Source organism: Zonotrichia leucophrys, chromosome 5, assembly GCF_028769735.1.
Source record: "Zonotrichia leucophrys gambelii isolate GWCS_2022_RI chromosome 5, RI_Zleu_2.0, whole genome shotgun sequence".
Taxonomy (NCBI): domain Eukaryota; kingdom Metazoa; phylum Chordata; class Aves; order Passeriformes; family Passerellidae; genus Zonotrichia; species Zonotrichia leucophrys.
In genome coordinates this window covers 16,960,382-16,981,602 of record NC_088175.1, presented here as the reverse complement: position 1 = coordinate 16,981,602, position 21,221 = coordinate 16,960,382, and the positions used below count along the sequence as shown (strand labels likewise).

The 21,221-nt window shown below is 41.4% G+C and overlaps 1 protein-coding gene across 1 annotated transcript in view; it reads right to left on the bottom strand.

The window, feature by feature from the left end:
• Nucleotides 1–380: 380 nt before the first annotated feature.
• Nucleotides 381–21,221, bottom strand: part of POMT2 (protein O-mannosyltransferase 2) — a 28,145-nt gene continuing 7,304 nt past the window's right edge. The window contains exons 7-21 of the mRNA XM_064716057.1: nucleotides 20,357–20,463; nucleotides 19,303–19,385; nucleotides 18,249–18,358; nucleotides 16,222–16,288; nucleotides 15,343–15,415; nucleotides 13,849–13,927; nucleotides 12,942–13,093; nucleotides 11,220–11,311; nucleotides 10,033–10,109; nucleotides 8,830–8,901; nucleotides 8,564–8,623; nucleotides 8,280–8,385; nucleotides 7,319–7,459; nucleotides 6,512–6,626; nucleotides 381–5,963 (exon numbers count right to left, since the gene is read on the bottom strand). Of these exons, the coding sequence (XP_064572127.1) occupies nucleotides 5,858–5,963; nucleotides 6,512–6,626; nucleotides 7,319–7,459; nucleotides 8,280–8,385; nucleotides 8,564–8,623; nucleotides 8,830–8,901; nucleotides 10,033–10,109; nucleotides 11,220–11,311; nucleotides 12,942–13,093; nucleotides 13,849–13,927; nucleotides 15,343–15,415; nucleotides 16,222–16,288; nucleotides 18,249–18,358; nucleotides 19,303–19,385; nucleotides 20,357–20,463 (1,440 nt within the window). The 3' untranslated portion in view covers nucleotides 381–5,857. The remainder of the gene's footprint in view (nucleotides 5,964–6,511; nucleotides 6,627–7,318; nucleotides 7,460–8,279; nucleotides 8,386–8,563; nucleotides 8,624–8,829; nucleotides 8,902–10,032; nucleotides 10,110–11,219; nucleotides 11,312–12,941; nucleotides 13,094–13,848; nucleotides 13,928–15,342; nucleotides 15,416–16,221; nucleotides 16,289–18,248; nucleotides 18,359–19,302; nucleotides 19,386–20,356; nucleotides 20,464–21,221) is intronic.

The window sequence follows — 21,221 nt, the reverse complement described above, 5'->3', positions numbered from 1 at the left end:
TTTTACTTCAGATATTATCAGCATTTTACAAACAATACTTCCTTCTTTTTTGGTCATCTCCCTACATTCTAGCACAGCCTCTGTATCAGCAGTCCTCCCTTCCAGAACAAAGCCCTGATGAGACAACACCCAAAGACCAACTTGCACTGTGTGGAGCAATACAAGAAGTCAATAGGCTTTTCAGTGACATTTAATAGCCTGTTTCATCACATTGCAGGCCACAGTCCAGTTTTAGCTGTCCTGGCTGTGCTTCAGCAGCCCTTGGAACACATCCAAACAGACTGGTTGGCTCTCCTCCAGCACTCATCTGGGCATCAATGTCTGGTCCCAGGTAAGGTGGCTTTATTTTGGTTTCTCCCATCTAGTTCCACCCCAAGCAACCCCTTATTACACTCTATTCAAAAGTATATCCCAGCCCCTCCCTACAGCCGCATATAAAGCCAGATTCTGATTTTCAGTGTTCCAGTTTTATTATGGATTCTCACATTTAATTCACAGTAAGGGCCTCATTTGTACAAAACTGTGCACCTGCCTGGTGTTATGAACACCAGACTGAACATGACTTACAGAAAAATGCTGAGTTTCTGAATAAAGTGTTTGACCTGTCAAATGAAGTCTTCATAGGTAACCTATCAGAAGCTTGAGGAAAATACCCCTTAAACTCGACATATTATACATATTGACCATTTACCACATCTTTAATATGGAGAAATAAACCTGCTTCGACAGACAGTACTTTATTCTTGTTCAAATGTATCTGTTTCCCTTCCTGTTGTGCTTACCAATATATTGCAGTAAAATCTGATCTCCTAGAATTGCAGTCCAGCAATACTTGTGTGCTAAAAGCTGTTGTACATCATCACTATCCTAGATTAAATTCTCCAATGGGCCCATTTAAAGTTCATGTTGTTACTTCAAGCATGTGCGTGAGGAATAAATGAAAGGGGTAAAAACCCACCCCAAAATCTAGACACAAAGAGATTGCTTCAAAGAAGATATATTTATTACAAAATTAAATTCCAAAATCTACCTCATTTTCCATTATCACCTGAACAAAACACATTTATAGCTCAAGGGAACATCCTCCCATCCACACCATATGGTACAGTAATTGCACCATTGTAGTTAAAAGAGTTCAGTTCAGACAGATGCACACACATCCCCCGGCATTAGTAAGAAAGGTTCAGGATACAGAACAGAATTACCAAAGAACCCCTCTCACTGCTGCTCCAAACTCTTGCTTAGCCAGAGGCAAGCTCTTCAAGGATAGCTCTAAACCTTGCCTATTGTAAAACACAGTAAGCTCACCTGGCAAAGTTTTAGAATCAATTACAAATTCAGCAGGAGTGCTATCTATGCTAGCATGTGATAGCCACAGATATTATTTGTGTTTGTTAACCATAGCCCTTGATATTCAAGTAAAGAGCATAAAAAAAGTTTACAAAAAGTGAAGCTACTTGCAACCAACCACACAACTAAGGACTTAGTACTTTAAAGAAGACAGAGAATTTTCAGTCCTGACTGCTTGCAGCCAACAGCCCTGCCCCAAAGAAAGTATGCTATGGAGGTGGTGTTCTTACCCTCAGCCTTCCTTTCCCAGCAGGGAAGAGCCTTATGTTGTTCTAACCTTATGTTGTTCTAACAGTCCCCACATTTTTGCTTTCATGACACATTTGCCCATGTGTGGGGTCATGGGGTCACTTGCTGTAAAGGAGAAAAATAAATATCTTACCTCCATTCCCCATCTGGCAGAGACACAGGGCACTGCTAAGGAGGTTTTCACATTGCCAGCAGGATCCTGAGAGATGGAATCAGTGCTTGTGCACACGGTGCCAGCCCAGAGGGTTTCTCAGTCACAGCATGGAAGGGAAGCTGCTAAGTGTGGCAATGCAGAATTTCAGGTAAATGCCTTGTGTTTCCACAATAGCAGCTGGTTTGCTCTCAAGCTCCTTAAAAACAATCTCTGAAGGATTCAGGAGGGACAGGAGGGAACTATCACATAACACATTTGTTTACCTTTCCATAACAAGGTTCTGGTTTTCCTCTCAGACACATGACAGGTATTACAAGATGTCCTGTCCTACCCCTTGTCCAGGCACCTGTATAAAATGGATGCATAGCCCAAAAACTAGGGGAAGCAAAGACACGTCCTGTACTTTGGGCATTCCTCAAGAACCAGAAGGAAGAAGGAAGATATAAAAAAGTATATTCTGTCAGTGCCCTTTGTGCATCAATCAGCCTTTCCAATCAAGATGCAAAAAGAAAACCCTGTGCAGAATAAAGAATGGTGATGGCTCCCCGGGCTGCAAACAATGGTAGCAAACAGGGATGACACAGAGTCCTCCACCTGGACCAAGGGCAACCTTGGCACAGAAATCTCCATTCAAATCCTCCTCACAGTCACATCTGTGTCTCATAGCACGAGTGGTCCAGTTTCTGGAAATAGGCCAAGCCCTGCTGCTGGAATAGATGTGTGCCTATCGATGTCCTGAAGCAACTGTTAGCAGAAACCTTTCAAGATGGATGGATTGCCTAGGATAAAGCTAGATGAGCCCAGAGTCCCTCTATCTCTCCTTCAGAGACTGAAGAGCTGAAAATACACACAAAAAAGAATTTGAAGCAGGGAACGTGGCAGCCTGCAGCTTTTTGTGATTTGAATCCATGGATACAGTTTGATGAAATACTTTGTCAGTGATAAAAGGAGCCCTGTCAAGCAGGGTTCAAAGAGAGCAGCTGCTCCAGAGAACAGCACCTCTGCCCCCAGAAAGCACCGTTAGCTATTTCCATGTGACTGGAGAAAAGGACTAATGAGCAGCTCTCAAAAAGAACCTGAACTCATTCCACAAGCACAATGGGTAAAACTGAGCCAAAGCAGACCAAATTCCATACAAAAACAAAGAGTGCCTTGCACCCATTGCCTCATGTCTGTACCACTTAGATATTTCAAGACAGAGTCAGGAAGGGAGTCCAAATTATTGTATTTTACTGACCTCATAAAATATCAGTTACTATTATGTTTCAGTAATGGCCTGACAGATTTTGTTTTAAGAAGCAAATACTGAAGGTCAAATTCCAATGGGAGTAATTTTTCTCCTGAAAGAAGACAGAGCTACATCAATGTACACTTACTTGAAAACCCAACCCTTGGAGTCCAGAGAGTGCAGAGGAAATGTCTGCCCTCTAGTCTTCAATGTAGACCTTTCCATCCTTTAAACTCCAGATCAAAAATAAAAATTCTGCTGGAACTTGCTCCCTCTTGTGGAATAGCTAGATTTTTCTTCACTGTATGCCTCCAACCACTTACCAGCACACAAGACCTAAGAAACGGTCTCAATGTCAATCAAATGCTCTCAAGAAAATTTCTGAAGTGACAATCCTGAAGAAAAATAAACCTTTTGTCTGTGTTGAAAGAGAAGCTGGATTTGTGCATAGGAAACTGGGATGAGAGCACTAAATTTGCCACCTTCAGCACTCAGCTGCCAATCTACATCCAAAAGATTATTACTAATAAAGGATGGAAGAATCCTAGCCAAGAAACAGACTAGTTCATCTTCCTCAGGCAACTCCTACAAAACTGACCCCTTAATAATAACTGAAGAAACCAAGGTTATTGACTCAATTTTTGCACTCCCAAGGTTTAATATGATGAATAAAGGTGTTACAAACAGTAACTCCAAAACACACGCTTCTTAGATTTTTTTGTTGTTGTTGTTGCTAATGCTAAGGGGAAGTGCATAATTGTATGTGCTGGAAAAAAATGCACTTTAAATCATAGCTTTTGCCAGCTCTTCTGGCAAATCCTCCCCATGACAATGGGATTCCCTTAGGGAAAGGTCATATTGAGGACAGCAATGTTTTAAGTCAATAATCTCACCAAGAGACTGGTGGATCACATTGTTCCAAGGCAGCACTGCGCTGTCTGCCTTCCACATTGCCAACAGTTAACAATTTGCTGCTGCTGTCAGATCTGGCAGGTTCTGAAGAAGTTTGCAGCCTTCTCCCACATCCTTCTTGCCTATATATCACCTCTATGAATTCCTGGCTCATGCAGGTAGGAGCACTTCCTGCAATAACAAGTGGGAAAAATCATCAAACCCAGGAGCTAATTATTGCAATGGCTTCCCACCATGTATAAGTAGCAGGTGATCAACTCAAAACCTTGAGAATCAAAAGCACAGGTCCATCCTATCTGAGCTAGTATTTCTAGGAGTCAGTTTCTGGAGAGATGTGACACACCAAGCCAGAGCCTTACAAAGCAGCTGCCTTACTGAGCAATGCTGTGGATCTCTACTAGAGAGATCCCAAAGCAAGTCTGACTGGAGTCTAGTCCCCCACACAGAACAACTGTGATAATGCAGGCCATCCATGTGGTAGGAAATGGACTGGAATCCCAGATTTGGAGAGAAATAAATGCACAGTCCATTTTTAAAGGCAGACACACCCACCTCTTACTCTCCCTCTACCTGTAATTTTGATGCAAGGCTGTGAAGCAAAGCAAGAACTCTGAAATGAAAGGCATGAGTTCATTGAAACATACATAAAAGAGTTTTTCAATTATTTCCTGAGACAGGAATACAGCTGTGATCTAAGTGTCATTCACACTGGATACTACAAGGTAGCAACTTGAACTGTGATAAGAAATTGACATTGGATGAAGAGTAGGAAATAGAATAAAAGAAACACAGACAGAAATAGACCTAACACAAGACAAAGGCACCTGATAAATTCCACTTTCTTGGAAGGGGTGGATTTGACATTCAATGGCTCTTGACACTTCACAGACAAAGAATTTTTGCCTGGCCTCACATTTCCTTGTAATTTGATGTTCAGTAGTCTAGAGAAGGAACTTGTTTAATTTGGGAACACTGAGCAGATACTTTGGCACCAGCAGCCTGTTTTGCAGATGCCACATGCATTGAGATGCAGCCTTCCCCTGAAAGCACAGGCACTGGCACTGAAATAGCTAGGAACAAAAGCTGAATGACAGCTGTCTGTAAGGTTTCCAAGCTATCATTACAGTCTCCAGTACATCCTCATGCTGGTCTCCACAGCATACTGGGACTGAAAATAAACCACCTGTCATTTCTACTGTAATTTCCTTGGCACCTTCAGACAGAACTGAAAGAAGCTACAAAGAGCTGAGCTGGAACAGTCTGGCCCTGAAAACAGGCCCGCTAGGTGAGTTGTAGAACTGATTAAAGGTGACCAGAGAGAAAGGCAGTACATAGGAATAAACAATTTCCATCTCTGCAATGGGCCTGGGAGACAGGCAAGGCACAATGGCTCAGGAGATTTCAAACAGACAAATTTCAGTCAAATTTTAAAAATCCAGGGTCAGAACAAAAAAACCTTCAGACAGCCAAGGCAGGTAGAATGAAGGTCCCCAGGTACTTACAGTAAGCTTTCAAAAACCTCATCATAAGAAAGGTTGTTAATCTTGCTAGAAGTCCTATAGTGCTTCAAACTGTAGTGGTGCTTAGATGACAAGAAGGAAGACACACACACGCACAGAGTGCACATGCAACTGCAGACAGCCTCCAACTTGTACTGGTCTGGCTGCTGGAATGCCACTGCTGTTGGACTGACACATACTGCTTCAAGGAACTGGCATTCAGGCAGCCAGCTCTCCATTAGTACAACCTAAGGATTCAGGACATGAGTCTTTTAATTTAAGGGGACCTTGTCATCCTCTGCATCTTCCAACGCAGGCAGTGCAAACAAATGCCAAAGCAACAGGGTTACGATACCCAGAGTCCTCCAGAGAGGCCTTTTACAGCCACATCCTCAAAGCACCAGAATCAGCCTGGCATGCAGCAGATCCCATGTTTCTGATCCATGTTCCCAGGCTTCCTTTGCTCTAGAATTCCCAGGAGTCCATCCACCGGAGCCCTGCCATGGGGCTGCTCGGGTGGGAGGCCATGGGTCCTACCATCCCATAGGACAGGGGATGGAAGAGGTAGAAGCTGTGGAAAGATACCAAATGCAGAAAGAAAGAAATCAAACACAGCACAGTTTTCCATCTCAAGAAGTTCCCACCTATGGGACCTTTATCTTTGGACTGCTCTCAGTTTTACTGGGAACCTTCTAATCTCTGCTGAACCCAATATATACCTAGCACATAGTTTTATCACATGTGGTATTTTCTCTTAGAATCTGAAAAAACCTACAATAATGAACAATTTGCCTGTATTTGAGGAATATGTCACCATCATTGGGAATAGAAACACAAACCACTGATTGGGAGGTTTGGAGGAGAACAGAGTATTCACACTGTGTGCTGCAACAAAAGACAGATTCCCTGCAATGGAAAGATGCTCTATAATGCATTACAGGGACACAGATGCTGAATCTAAACAAATTTGAAGGTTTAGGATTAGGCTTGAGGATGTCTGACAAATCAGCAAAGAAGGAAAAAGGGAACAAATGCTAAGGATAACTAACAGGCAGCAAAGTTTCTATTGAGATGGTAATTGTCACACACTCCATTCATGAAAAGTTCAGCTGTACTCACCTGTACAGGATGAGCAGAACCAGTGCCAGGAATCCACCTCCATATACCTTTCTTGCTGTAGTGCTGGGTGACAAGAACCCAGCACAGAACTTCAGTAGTGCATCCCAGGTGATTCCTAGGAGAAGGAAGAGGTAGAAGTCAGAAGAACAGAGCTGCTGTGTTCACAGACTAGGCTGACACAACTCTGTTAACACCAAAAGACCATGTCAATTTTTGAATTCATTTACCTTGGTAACCTTCTGAACCACAGAGATTGTTTTGTATCAGAAAGTTTCTTTTTGTCCTACCTTTCCATTTGAATAAATGCAAAAGAGATGTGGGTGCCAGATGCTAATGAAGTTGGTATAAATTCACAGGAAAAATGACCAAAGCCAAATTATAAACAGACATGACAGAATGGTGTTGGCAGCAAACAAAGAGGGAAGTAACTTATATACAAGAATATATAAGAACAGTGAAATAGCAGAGACCAGGAATCCCATCTCTAAATTTAAATGCCCTAAGCACTAGACATGACTGCCTCTTCAGGTTGATTTTTTAACAAAATTAACAAAATTGTTTTTTAAACAGAAAACCAACCAACCAACCACCACCAAAAAACCAAAACCAAAACCAAACAGACAAACAAAAAATTTGCACTGCAAGCTGCTTTGTGAAAAAAGTTTTGAGTAAGTCAATGCTTTCAAGCACTTCACACAAGCAAACGAAGCCTATAAAAATAATAAACCTTTTAGGATGAAAAACATTCAGTTTAACAGAGTATCACCTTTTTCCCTACCTTGTCTTCTTCAGGACTCTAGTATTTACCTGTCAACATGCTGGAAAAAAGCATGGCAGGAAAGTAGTGGTGGAAATAGAGAACTCGTCCCATCATAAAAAAAGGGAGGTAATGAAGGAGCCAGCCCAGTGTGATCTGCCCTCCAGCATGTAGCACCACTCTGGACAGTTCTGGAACACAAATAAACACACCTCAGCAGAGAAAAACTCAGCTACAGTTCCCATTTGCAAACCTTAACCCACTAAGTAAACTCAACAGGAATGATCTTTGCAGGAAGCCATGAATTGGTCTGGAATTGCTTCAAGCCTCTGCAACATCCTAGCTGCATTCTTCATAAACATACAAGCACTGTCCAGGAGAACAGCTGCCAGAAAAGATATACAAAGTCCTAAGGCTCAAGGCATGGCAGGAGGTTGACCATGCTCTAAATTTAAAGACCAAACATGCAGTTTCTCCATCTGTGCATCAGACCAATCAGGTGATTCTGGTTTCTGAAGATTTTCATTGTCTCTGCAATGAGAGCCATTCAGATGATCACTTTGTCAGCCCTTCCTGGAAAGAAGTGGTGCCTAGCTTTCAGAGCCTGGGGAAGGGACTAAGAGCTCTGGTGTCTGTATACAGCTTACAATAACTTATTGTATAATTGAGTGGTTTCCCATCACATTTTAGAACTGACTTCCCATAAGGAGATCTACAAAATGAAGCAACCCTTGATGTAAACAGGAATGATGAAAGTATGACTAATTAGGGCTTGTGAAAAGCTTCAAAACCTTGGCAATGGACATAATAAAGGATCATTATTATCTCTTGTATTTGTCATTTGTTTTGCATAAATATCAGAAAATATTTCTTGTCTTAAGACACTGCGCAAACTACTGAGCACACGCAGAGCTTGACAGCAGGGTATTGATTAATTGGCCTGTATCCCTTGCAGCCAATACTTTTAAGGTTCCTGCAAAAGGCATCTATGAAAAGGAAGACTGACCTCACCTTTGAGTTCAGATGTCAGTTGGACACCTCTCTTCAGTGCCACTGCAGTGGCAACTGTTATCAGAAGATATAACCCAATAGTGACCAGATTTAGCCACCAAATCACCTACACAAGAGAAAAAGAAAGATTTGGGACTTTATGCTGGGTGTGTGCACGTGACATGCAAACATAAAGAGTACAATTAGAGAGACAGTCCAAAAGGAGAAGGAAGAGAACTGGCAGAAGCAAGACTAAGCTAAAGTTTGCTAAAGACATTGGCTTGGAACCTCTCACTCCAACTTACCGGGTTTCCAAGCAAATAAACCCGATAATCCGTCTCATTGACACCAGAAAAACGCAGTCCCTGAGGAGAGAGATCAGAAGGGAGAAAAACAGATATTCATCAGTCCAGTCTGTATTCTGCACAGCGTCTAAGGTGAGACAAATTCTCATCTCAGGTGCTCCAAAAGAAAGCTGACAACATCTTCAATGCAATTACAAGGTGGTGTGCTTCAAAAGGCACTGCAAAAGCACTTGAAAATTGAAAGGAATATGGATTGATGAATATACCTGGTAATTGATGGGCCAGTGCCAAGGTTTGGATGTGACTTCATTGTCCTTTGGTTTGAGGCCACTGTTTCCCTACAGATAAATGAACATAAAATTTAAATGAGCAGGCAGGTATGCTGCAATGTCTACCCAGAAATGTCTGTGTACACAAACATACATCAATACTCTATCTGAGTGAAAGGTCTTTTTTGACCTACATAAACACATCATCATCCACAACGGTCACAATTAGGACTGTGAATGTTGTACTACTATTATGCAAGTGAAAATGGGTTTTGGGTAGCAAAAGGGGCAGTATTCTCTCATTTCTCCCGCTTTTCTGTCACTAAGGATACATGTTGCATAAGCAAGACCTTTTTTCATTAAGAGACTGCTATGACAGGTTTCTCTCCACTACATAAAAAAAGCCTCAAAGATTATTTCCATGGAAACTCATGCAGGTGCTTCCTTACCTGAGACAGCATTATCACTGATTGCCATGGAAACACTTTGCAAAAACACTTTACAAGTACTAACAATAACGTGCTTGACTACTTTTTTCTCTTTAAAATCTGAGAAGAGCTTCACAAACAATAGCAAAGAAAACCCTAGACTCCTTTCTCAAAATATTAACTTCTTCTTCATTCTCATTGAGGAGCTGGAGGTAGAAGGGCTGTGGCCAAGAGTACAAAGAGCAAGCATAGGAAAAGACTACAAGAGCTGTCCACCTTGCAAATATTAAATCTGCTTTTTAAAAAAAGTATATATTCAGAGATAAAAAGGAAACCAGAAATCACAGCTTCTTGATGAACTTGAAAAAAATCAGAAGTTTTCCATTTTCAATCCAAACACTTACTAGTTTTTTAAGTGTCTGTTACCTGATTTTCCTTATTTTGACCACAGTAATATCCTCCAGCCTCACAAACACTAAATTTCCTTTAAAGCCTTACAGGAAGGTAGGGAAAACATTACATAACTAGGCTGTAGCTAGATCACACCAACAGGAGAGCCAGGCACTAAGCACAGGGCTTCCAAACTTGGACTTGGAAGATTTAGCTCTAAGATCATCCTTTATTCTAAGTATAAATTCAAGTAGGTTGCTTGGGCATGCAAATTCTGCCCTAGCTTGCAGCCATCACCCAGATCTCTCTGAAAGTGCTATTTGTTTTTGAATGCAAGAGAGAGAAGGAAGAAAATGATAATCTGGAATCAGTGATATCATACCCGGATCATAACCATGTGGGATTCTAGCAGAATTTCTGCAAAAGAAGGCTTCAAAACATCCAGGCTGATATTGGGCACTAAAATTAAAAAAAAAAAAAAAAAAGGAGAAAAATAGATTATAAGTTTGCATGGTTTCCTTTTATTTACCTTTTTCATAATAAACTAAACACTCTCCTCCTACAACAAATCTGCTTCCAGAACCTCTTTTAATTCTCTATGCAATTCATTCATACTCTAAACACAGTGGCTTGCAGTCAGACTTTGTGAACTTTACAACTGTTGTACTTCTAAATTTCCTCCTTTACTTCCAGGAGCAACAGAAATATATAGAAGACAGAAATATATAGAAGTCCATGAAATAAATAGATTTGTATTTCTGGCTGCCATTAAGAGACACAGGCTTCATAGGTTGCTATTTATCTGTAAATGAGCCATAAGTATGGGAATATAAAATGCATTACAACAGAAGAAGAAATTCTACCAAGTCAACAGCCCAGGATTTCTCTCCTTTGGTTTGCACACAGTTGCTCTCACAGGAGGAAGAACAGTAAGTGTTCTAATAACTCAGAACTCAGCCCAAGTCACCAGAAATTCAAAGGATGAAGATTGTGTTGAACAACCCAAGCCAGATGAGTCTGTGAAACAAACATAACTCCTGGATAAGGCTGCAAGGCCCACCTGCCATTACTGGCAAACTCAGATCTCTGTCACACACTATTAATTTCTTCATGGTACTATGAAGCCATCATTTAGCACATCCCCAGCAGGAGAAGGAAAAAATACACCAGAACAGAACTGGATCTAAGCTTTTTTAAAAAATCATTGAAATATATATGACATACTCATATCAATGACAACAATTCCCAATTAAACAATGTTAGAAATAACAGCCTGTATTGGAGTGCTTCACACTTCTGTAACACATTAAAATCTCAAAATCTTTAAGAAAGTCTTTATATTTCCACTACACTTCAAGCATTATCACCAGCTTCCAGTACAAACAGTGAAATAGAAAAGGGCTCGGCATCCCTGCACACACTCAAGTTCAGCAAGTTTGCACTTAAACTGGGAAAGAACACATACATTTCAAATGCAGAATGCCAGTTACTGCTATCTGATAGCTCATCCCTTCCTTTAAACAGTAAGCCAAGATGCACTCTCTATCAAAAAGGAAATCAATTACTTACATTTAGGGTTAATATGATCTTCAAAGTTCCAGAGGGAATTGGGTGTCTCCTTCAGGTATGGTGTGCAGGTCACTTCTACTTGTTCCCAGCCCCTGAGGATGAGCAGAACAGTTCACCACCACCCCACAGGAACACTCAATATTTCCATTTTGTGTTTAGTTTTTGCCAATTTAGCTTTATATTTCTCCATAATGCTTCAGCAGTTGCATTCTTACATACTATAGGAACCATGTAGAAACCAAAACAGATCTGCAAGGCAGCTGACACCAAAATTCTATGGAATAGTTGAACCACATTTCTCACTTTCTCACCTAAAAAGCCCTAGGTGGATATGTGGGATTTTTGAAAATTATGCACCTTGCCAACTAGAAAGAATCTATGTCCAATTCAACCCTTACAGTCCCTCCAAAGAAAATCACCATCATGAATTTAAGTCAATCCATATCTACAAGAACTGTATTATAGAAACAAAACAACTACCTTAGAGGATACTGATAACTGTTTTTTAGTCTGTCACCCTATGTCTAGCAGGTCACATCAAAGACTTTGGGAGAAAGTGCATTAAATTTGACAGAGATATGCCAGATGAATAGGGAATTTTCTGTCAATCACTACTTAGCAAATTTCATTAATTAAGTAATCCATTACTTAATTAATGAAATTTTAAAATTTCATTAATTTAGTAAATTCATTTTTATAAAAATATAAAAACATAGTCTAACCATCTTTATTTGCAGTTAACAAGTATTTTTTTGCCCTCAGCTGTTACTATCATCAACATTTTGTGGCAATAACTTCCATTCACATAGCAAACTGTTAGTGGGGAAAAAAAAGAAGAAACCCAATCCACAATGTTTTTTGAATGCTCTTGATGGAAGCTGCCTTTTTTGTTAACTGAACCCATTATGTGTCCATGAGCCCAGCTTTATGGTGATGTCTAAGTGGCATTTGCACTCCTGGCCAGGCAGTTGCCTGCTCTGTGTTTCAGCATCCATAGGATTCTTTAGAATCTGGTTTTACCACAACACAGAGAAGGGAAACCTAGAGTTTCCTAGGGAAACCTAGGGAGGCAGCTCTCAAAACAGCAGCAACATGAGTGCACACCTCTGCCTCAGGATCCATGTCAGCATCCCACATGGTGCAGCTTTACAGACAGGGCAGCTTGCTTCCACCAGCCTGGATGTCTCTGCATACACCTCATCTGAGTGATGAAGATGCATAATTCAAGGACATATAAAATCCCAACACCTGCTAATAGCAGTTTGTAACCACTGCCTTGCTTTAGATGCTGCATGCAAAAATAGCAAAGGTCTTCTAATCACAAGGTAAATTAATACCAACAGAAAGCAATTTTCAAGACTGTGGTACAGAACAGCATTAACTGCCCCAGTTTCCAGTGCTTTTTGCAAATCGCAAGGATAAATAGCATGTTAAATAACACATCTATCATCCCCTCCTGGCCTTACCAGAGGACAAGATCTATGTCCATGCCACTTTTGGATCTCTTAGTAAGGGATATTATTTTTCAGAGCTGCATACCTTCACTGTAACAGACTGCATAATCCTAACCCAGATTTTCCCCTCTGGCCATATTCCTATACCTGCTACTTACATTTTTATTCTCTTAAAGAAATGGAAGAAATGTACCTATTGCTTAGTCTAAAAGTACCATTGAGTAAAGGAACATGGCAGCTCAAAGGCCTGCAGAGGGTGGATATTTACCATTTTGGCAGAGTCTTTCCAGAAGATCCCAACACACAGCCTGTGGCCACGTGGGTCAGCCGGACCTGACTGCGCAGGACTTTGATGAGCTGCCCAGTCCTTCTGCCCACCACCTCAATCCTCCAGAAGTCATTGGAGTCTCCTGTTCCATTCTAGCAGCAAACATGCCATTCAAGAAAAAAAATTACAAAAATAGAAAGCAGAAACGAAACAATGCCCAAACGAGAAGACACACAGAACTGAAGCACTGCAAATAGGAAATTCTGAAACTCCACTGGGTGCAAAGCCAAAGAAACTCACCCAGACCAGCCTCACTCACACTTCACAGAAGAGATTCCCCATCAGGAAGACACCATTCTAGATATAAGCAACTACTCACAAACACATCTCTATCTTGCCAACTTTAATTTTGTTTGCTTTCAATTCATTCTTGACTGTAGCTCAGAGTTACAGCATAAACAGGGGCAACTTGGCTGCTACACAAAAGGGGTTTAGGCAACAGATCTCTGCATTTAGAAATTCAGCCCTCAAAGCATATTCCATCTTTGTGATTCAAAATTCTGTCATCATTCTGTCAAAAAAACACTTGTCTATGTGACAAGGCCAAATACATAAAATAATACTTGTCAGAGCAACTTCAAGGTTGCTCAGTTTGTCATTTCTGGAGTTGAATGCTGCCAAAGCTAGACTGACAGTAAAAGTTTAAATTATTTTTTTATCTGTCTTCACATTAAATAGACCTTAAATATGAGAGAAGGCATTTCATACTACATCAGTTTTTCCTTGAGGATGGCAGATGTCCATCTATCATCCTGGCTAACAAACTAAAAAAAGCAACAATAAATTCCCTTGGCATGATATGAACTCTTCCCAAAAGAAGCTTTTGTTTTGTCTTCCCTTCACTTACTATTCCATAGCCAGTGACCTGAAAATGTTTCCTTGTCAGGGGAGCCTCATGCTGGTGACTGTGCAGATTTCTAGAAGTTCTGAAATGAAATAAAAAGTCAAACCTTTGAACCCTTGTCAATTTGTGATAAAAACATTGGTTTGAGCCATTCAGAGATCTGCCAGTACTCTAACCACTGAATTCCAGCTGAGGGCACAGCAGGATGCAGCCTTAACAGGATGGAGTGGAACTGTCACTTTCCAGCACATGACTCTGAGCTTATACCACACTGGGCAGTGACAAAAAAGGATGACAGCATAAATAAATCCAACCCTCAAAATACAATTACCATCTCTAAAAGGAAAAGAGATTGGAAAGAAGAAAAGCAAGATCCCGACCTTTTGTGATTATCAGTTTTGCTTTTGCAGGGAAAGACTGTACCATTTAGGGGCAAATCAGAAGCCACCACTTAGCACCAGCACAGTGCAGACCTGTGAGCCTCCCACACTGGCAGGGTCTGCCAGCTGAGACAAGCAGAGAAACCTGGCCACAGCTTGTCAGTCCTTGCCAAAGGTCCTGGGACAGCACCCATTGTGCTGCTGCTGCTGCTGCCCAGCTGCAGGGACACTGCTGTCCCATGGGATGTGCCACAGGCCAGCCCCACGTGCCGCCTGCCGCATCCTTCCCCAGCACCACCGATTCACTGCCATGCCAGGGACCTCAGCAGCACTTAACCCATTTTGTCTGATCAAGATGTTATCATCCTCATTACCACATATTTGATAGTAAACTCCTAAATTCAAAATTAAAATAATAAGTCTTACCATCGTTTTGGAAGCCTAAGCAATGGTTTGTGCATACACCATACTGAATACAGCACAACACGATTTCCTGGCACATGAGTTAGAGGTTGTGTTAAGAGATCAAAGCTAACATTACACTAGATAAAGACTAAATATCAAGTCACTACGGTTACCCTGCTTCCTCTTAGCTATTCCCTACAGAAAGGGAAGGGATCAGCTTCCACTTTCATTCAAAGTGTTTAACTGCTATGATCTCAGTGCTGTTGAGAACTTCAGCAGGTGGGTACCTCCTATGAACATAGAGACAGAATACTTGCAGTACACTGACAAAAAACCTCTATACTCTTTTGTCTAGAAAACCCAGCATGGAGACAGGCAACAGAATGAGGGTTTTGAAATTGCTTCTCTGGAAGAGTTACCCTGATTATTGCACCTCACACAACTGAAGAAATCTCCCTGCTGCTTAGGCAGGTAGTTCTAATAAAGTTGTGTGGTTGTCTCTAAAGTTTCTCATTTAACATACACTTTTCAAAACATAAATAATGTTTTTAAGAAGAAAAACTCTACAGACCTCACACTGGAAACTCAGATATACAGATACTTCTGTCACACGGCCTGCTTGTGCTTGTCTAACCACAGTCTCTAGCAGGACAAGTTCCCACCAGTTCTGTTCAATCACACAATCTCTTTGAATCCCAGAAACCATCCTTACTCTTTATGTTCCAGACGAATAATATCTCCATGCCTCACAAACTCCACAGGGCTTGAGGGGTCAGACAGATCTGCTGAAGAAAGACAAACTAATCATATCAATGCACTGACAAACTTACCAAGGTCTTAGAAAGTCTCTTGCTGATGCTCGTGCCTCAAGCAGATAATAAAGCAAACAAAGTTGTGTTGACCCTAAGCCTGATGTAAAACATTGCTCTAAATTCTAATCCTGAGAGCTACTCCAAAGAATGTGAACTATAAATGACTCTTGCAACACTGATTATAATTTTTCTTATATATCTGCATTATTTACATTTTTTGCTATTCAGACAATTCTTGTTAATTTTTATAAACACATGCATCAGGTAAAGAAAAGGAAACTGCCAGACCAAGCATGCCTCAGCTACATACACTACCTAATCTAAACCAACAGCTTTCTGCACAAACCATAGATAATCACATTCAGTACTCTTATCTTGTCCCAAGCAATCACCCACAAAAATCTGTCAAACACAATGTACCAGACTGTTACAGGGCCCAGCTTTCCCAAGACTCTTAGCCACAATAACAGATTGCAATAAATATTAACTCAGTTCAGACAAATTTCCTCTCTGCTGTTATTTGCAGCCCTACACAGCTGAAAAATTGTCAATGCAACCTTCAGCTAAGAAAAGCTTATTTACTTCAGCTGTACAATCTGAAGAAGAACCAAAAGCACAGTAGACACACACACAATGTAAATCAAGAGACAGCTTCCCCTCGTTCTTCCTCATCTCCTACTCATATCCTTGAAGGATACTCTGCCCTGGAAAGAACTCAGAATATTTATGTAAAAAACAGAAGCAGCAGTTATAAAAGGCACTTAACTGGTTTTTGTTACCTGTATCTGACTCATGTTTCTTTATGATCCACAGGTTATTCAAATCTTTATGTAAGTAAGCAGTGACCTGAAATGACAGGATTAATTATTTTACATAACAAGAAAAAAGCTGTTGATAGCAGTCACACATTCGCCAGCAAATCAAAGCCCCATATCAATGCATCAACCACATAGAAGTCCTGAGATTACCTTTAGGACAGTGCCCCCTAGAAAACCAGTTATGGGGCACTCCTTAACCCAGATGACACCTCTTAGCCAGTGCATAGCCCACACTCAGAAGCACTACCCTTCGTGGCAGTTCACATGCACCAAGAGCCTCCAAACACAGCCTGACCTCCCCTCACCCTATTTCAGAAGCTCCTTCTACAACAACAGGATATCCAAACCAGAGCTCCTGAATAATCACTGACCACTATCTGAACCAGGAGACAGAAGCAGCACTGGCTTTACAGACAGTAGAGATTGCTGACAACAGGCTGACTGTGACAACCACATCATCTGCCAAAAGATCCAGGCAAGGTAGGGGTTCAGGGATCATCCCTTACAGCCACACAGCTAACCCCTGCCAGCCTGCTCAGCTCACACAGAGCAGCTGCACCAACTACTACCATGGACACAAAGAGCATCTTATCCCAGGCTGCTGCGGCCCAGAGCACGTGCAACTGTACTCCCTTTGCCCACCCTCCTCTTAGAGAGCAGCAAGCCCTGCTCTGTAGAACCCCAGCCCAGTGCCCCACCTGGGCCTCTCTCTCAGGTGGGAGCAGATGGCCCAGGGGGTGGGTGAGAGGCAGAACACAGGAGGGTCTGACCGTGGGGAAAAAGGGAGAGCTGGAGGTAGAACCTCATACCTTGGGGTCAAGCCATTAGGAGAGGAGGAGAAAGTAGAAGCAGAGAGATCACTTTTCCTCTCCAAATCTCCTCCAAATTCCTCTCTAGATTCTCTTTCCCTCTCCAGAGCCCTGAAACTACCCTAGAACCCTACTGCTGTCCTACCATCAGGACAGGGAACTCTCCATCCTTTCCCACTTTCCACAAGGAACTCCCATTAGTGTCCTCTCCAAAGTGCCCTTCCCTGCTTTTAGTGTCATAAAGCATGATCTGCACTCCAATTTTGCCTGTGCTTGAGGCAGTTTAGCATGGCATCTCCATACACTGTAATAAACATTAATGTCATGCTAGAGTATTAGAAATTCTGATTGTGACAAGCAGCAGGAAAAAAGATTGAGACAAAGTTTTTACTTCTGAAAACTTCATCCTAGCCACAGAGATAGCAGGGAGTTAAAAACCAAACACTTGTGTTTCTCTGGCAACTTTTTTTCAAGAATCTCAGAGCAATTTTTAGACACCAATAATCAAACTGCAGAAATACATCTTGGTAAAAGTGCAGAAGCAGCAAAGATTTGTGAAGCTTGATGATGATGGACAAAAATAAGAAATCCACTTAATGTTCGTACTTCTTAATTAGAGATAGTTACATGATTTCTGATTTCTACTTTCACTTATTGCTTAATCATTTAATGAGAAGCCCTTAGCTCAGATGGTTTCCATATGGCTACATTAGCTTACAGATGCACAGCATCTAATTTATTGAACAAATTCTTTGGTGACAGATGAAGAAAGCAAGGCACAAAGGAGAGGGATTCATGTAAGTTCACAGAGGCCAGTGGCTGGAGTAAAACCAATATAAAGCAGTTCTATTCCCTTGCTTTTAATATACAGTCAGAAAAGCTGTAAGATAATGTACTTGTTTTAAACAAAGTTTTACAGCCTTCCTTGAGGTAACTTTCATTATAGAAAACTATTCTGAAGTGTTCTTGGACTCCATTTATGGATGGTGGCCTTGTTACTGTAAGTCACCCCTCTGGTGCAGTGTGGGAGGCTCTCTTCAAGCCAAGTGCACAGCTGTGGCACTGAGCAGGGAACAGATGCTGAGCCAACACACAGCTCCTACCAGTCTGGCCCCTAATGTCAAATACAAAGGGAGTAACCCAGGGCTGTAGACACAGGCAACACCCCACAGCACCAACCTGCTGCTGGCGAGCCCCAACGCCCTCGGGATACAGGTGCCAGTGGGAGTGCAGGTATCCCCCTGCCATCCGAAGGTTCTTCATTGTCACCACTGACCCATATGCCAAATCTGCATGAGAAAGGGCAAGGAAAAAAGACATAAGACAGCTCTCCTGTATCTCCCCCAGCTAGTCTACAGTGCTCGATTAAGCATGCACTCCCCATTGTTTTGATGCAATTTTGTTTCCTGTTTGACAGGTTATTCCACAGGGCTCATTGCACACTTATCTCCCATCCCTAACCAGGATTCAGTGAAACTGTTATGTAAGATTTGGCTGAAACACTTCAGACTCTCCCACTAAGTTTTAACATAAACAGACCTGGTAAGGCATTCCTTTGTTTGTAATTTCATAATGAGAGTTTTGAGATAGCTTTCCCTAAGAGTATAACACTGCTGATCCCTACAGCAAGACAAGAGGGAAGGGAGGCAAGCCCAGCTACTGGATAGCAGATATACACTGGCTTAAGACACCTTCCCTCCTAGCCGCCCAACACAACTCAGCCTTGAGAGATCAGACCTGATGTTCCCCCAGTGACAGCTCTGGAGCTGGGTACAGCCACAAAAAAGCTGAAGTAATCAGAAAGCTAGACCATTTCAAAGGCTCAGTAGTCCCTAGCCAACCTGAGGATTAGGGAACAACCACAGAGCCTTCTTTTTTGCTAAATTCAGATGCATTCTGAATACAACAAAGCTGAACCAGTGGCATGCTGTGTCACAAAAGTTGACAGTTTCCATTTACACATATTTTGTAAACAAATCCCACATTGAACACTCACAAATCTAAGGTGAACAGGAAAAAAACAGATAGTGACCATGCACTGAACATGGTGATATTTTCAGCCTTTTTCTTTCTGTCAATTCATAAACTGCACAGAAGAAGAGTGTGGATCTGAGCTTGACCATGGAAGGCATAATTCCCACTGCTCTGCACTGAGTCACAGGGACACCATTTCTATTTAAGTTCTCACGTACACTGACAACATTCAGAGTGCTTTATTCATGTGGACACTCACGCTCTGGAACGGAGACGTTATGAAGATTGTTCCCAATCAGCTGAGATTGAAATGCTGAACTGAAGAAACCATCCCCAGGACCACTACAAAAGATAGCAAAGAATATGACAATTAGAGGTCTCACAAAACAGCATTCAAACAAAAAGACAGCAAAGAATATGACAATTAGAGGTCTCACTAAGCAGCATACAAACCTCTGACATGCATTACCAAGTTGTTTTTATAGAAGAAAAATTATATAACCAGACTGGGCATCTGAAGAAGAAGAGTGGAAGCAGCTCCCTTAACTTCTCTAATGTTGTGAATCACAGTAGATAGAGCCAGTCTTGCAAGAAATTGTCCAGAGCTGCAAGGACTTGAGGTCACTAAAAAGTACATGCTGGCACTGCACAAAGCATCAGAACTGTCTTTGGGGATGGTCTTACAGCAAATAAATTGACCCACTGTCAGGATATAACCCACAGATATAACAAAGCCTTTCTCTGTGACTCCTGTAGTGTTATTTCTGCTAAGAGGTTAGTGGTAAGACCAGTAGACTTTAACTGAAAAATAACCGATTTATTTTTCTATTCTTTTTCTACAGTGAAATGCTTATTCACCTCATATTTTAATGCTGGCATATGGAAAACATTACTTGACCATTTTACTAGCTCTTTCCTTGTAAAAAGCATCCCTTGGTTGCAAGCATTCAGGAAAAAGCCCTTCCTTCAAGCACACTCAGACTCTTTTAATCACAGCCATTTTTCAGGAATGCAATGAGTTTTTAATTACAAAAAGACAAAGAATGGAGTCAAGACATTTTCAGGTCCCAGAAAGAGAAGAGGAAAAAAATAAGACAGGAAGTTTCGTTAGGTTACTTGCTTGGCATTTCAGAAAGTCTCAAGCTCAAATTCAATTTCACTGTCATCTTGGCCAGAGAGTTGTGGAAGGGGATTAAACAAAGACACAGCTTGTGGCTGTGCTACTGACACTGAAAGTGGACTACTATATAACCAATAGCCTTTAATTCAAAGCAAAGACAAGTAATTCTTCTGGAGAAAACATTGTGAAATACCTTCTATTTAACACTGCAAAATGAACAGCAAACATAGCCGTGTAGAGGGCAAGCGGAAGGAAGATGAGGCAGAGTACACGAGCCAGTAAATGCTTCCCAAACATCACCTGTAACAAACACAGTCTGGATCAAACAGTGCAGGAACAACTTCACTCCTGATTTCACAAGACTCTGAGCAGCAGTCCTGTGGCTGGAGCTTACCAGGTTGTAGAATTACCTCAGAAAGGCCCAGAGAGAGGTAAAAGCTGAGGCAGACCTTGCTGTGTATCTCCAAAAGTTGGAGCTGTGGTACCTCAAAATTTTAGGGTCGTGGGAAAAAAGACAAAACTAGGCAAGAGGAGAGTTTAGTGTTCCAAAGTGCTGAGCATCTCTAACTTTGGCAAGGAGGTTGGGCAGCCCTCATTGAAAATACTTGGAGAGCGAGGACCTTAACTGGTTTATCAGTGGTACACATCTTGACCCAAAATCCCAGCAAAGAGATGGCTCCCAAAATAGTAACTACCAAAGCTAAGCAAGAGGGAAAATGAAAATTTGTTCCCCCAATAAGTCTATGCAAATGTGAATGTAACCAGGACTTCATGGGGATCTAGTCATACTTCACTTACAGAAATCATCTTGCTTAGCAAAGATGCTCTCACACTGCAACTTCCAGTGCTGCTCAGCCCGAAACTACAGAGAAGTCAGCAGCAAAACCTGTTCTTCACATGTCCCAAAATGAAAGCAAAATATTTTATTTCAACCAATTGAAAATATGTTTTGCAAACAGATGCCAAAGAAGCTATTACGTTTTCACATCCTACTGACACTGCTGATAGTAGAATAAATAATGTAAAATAGAGGGTGGATAATAAATAGCTGTGGAAGG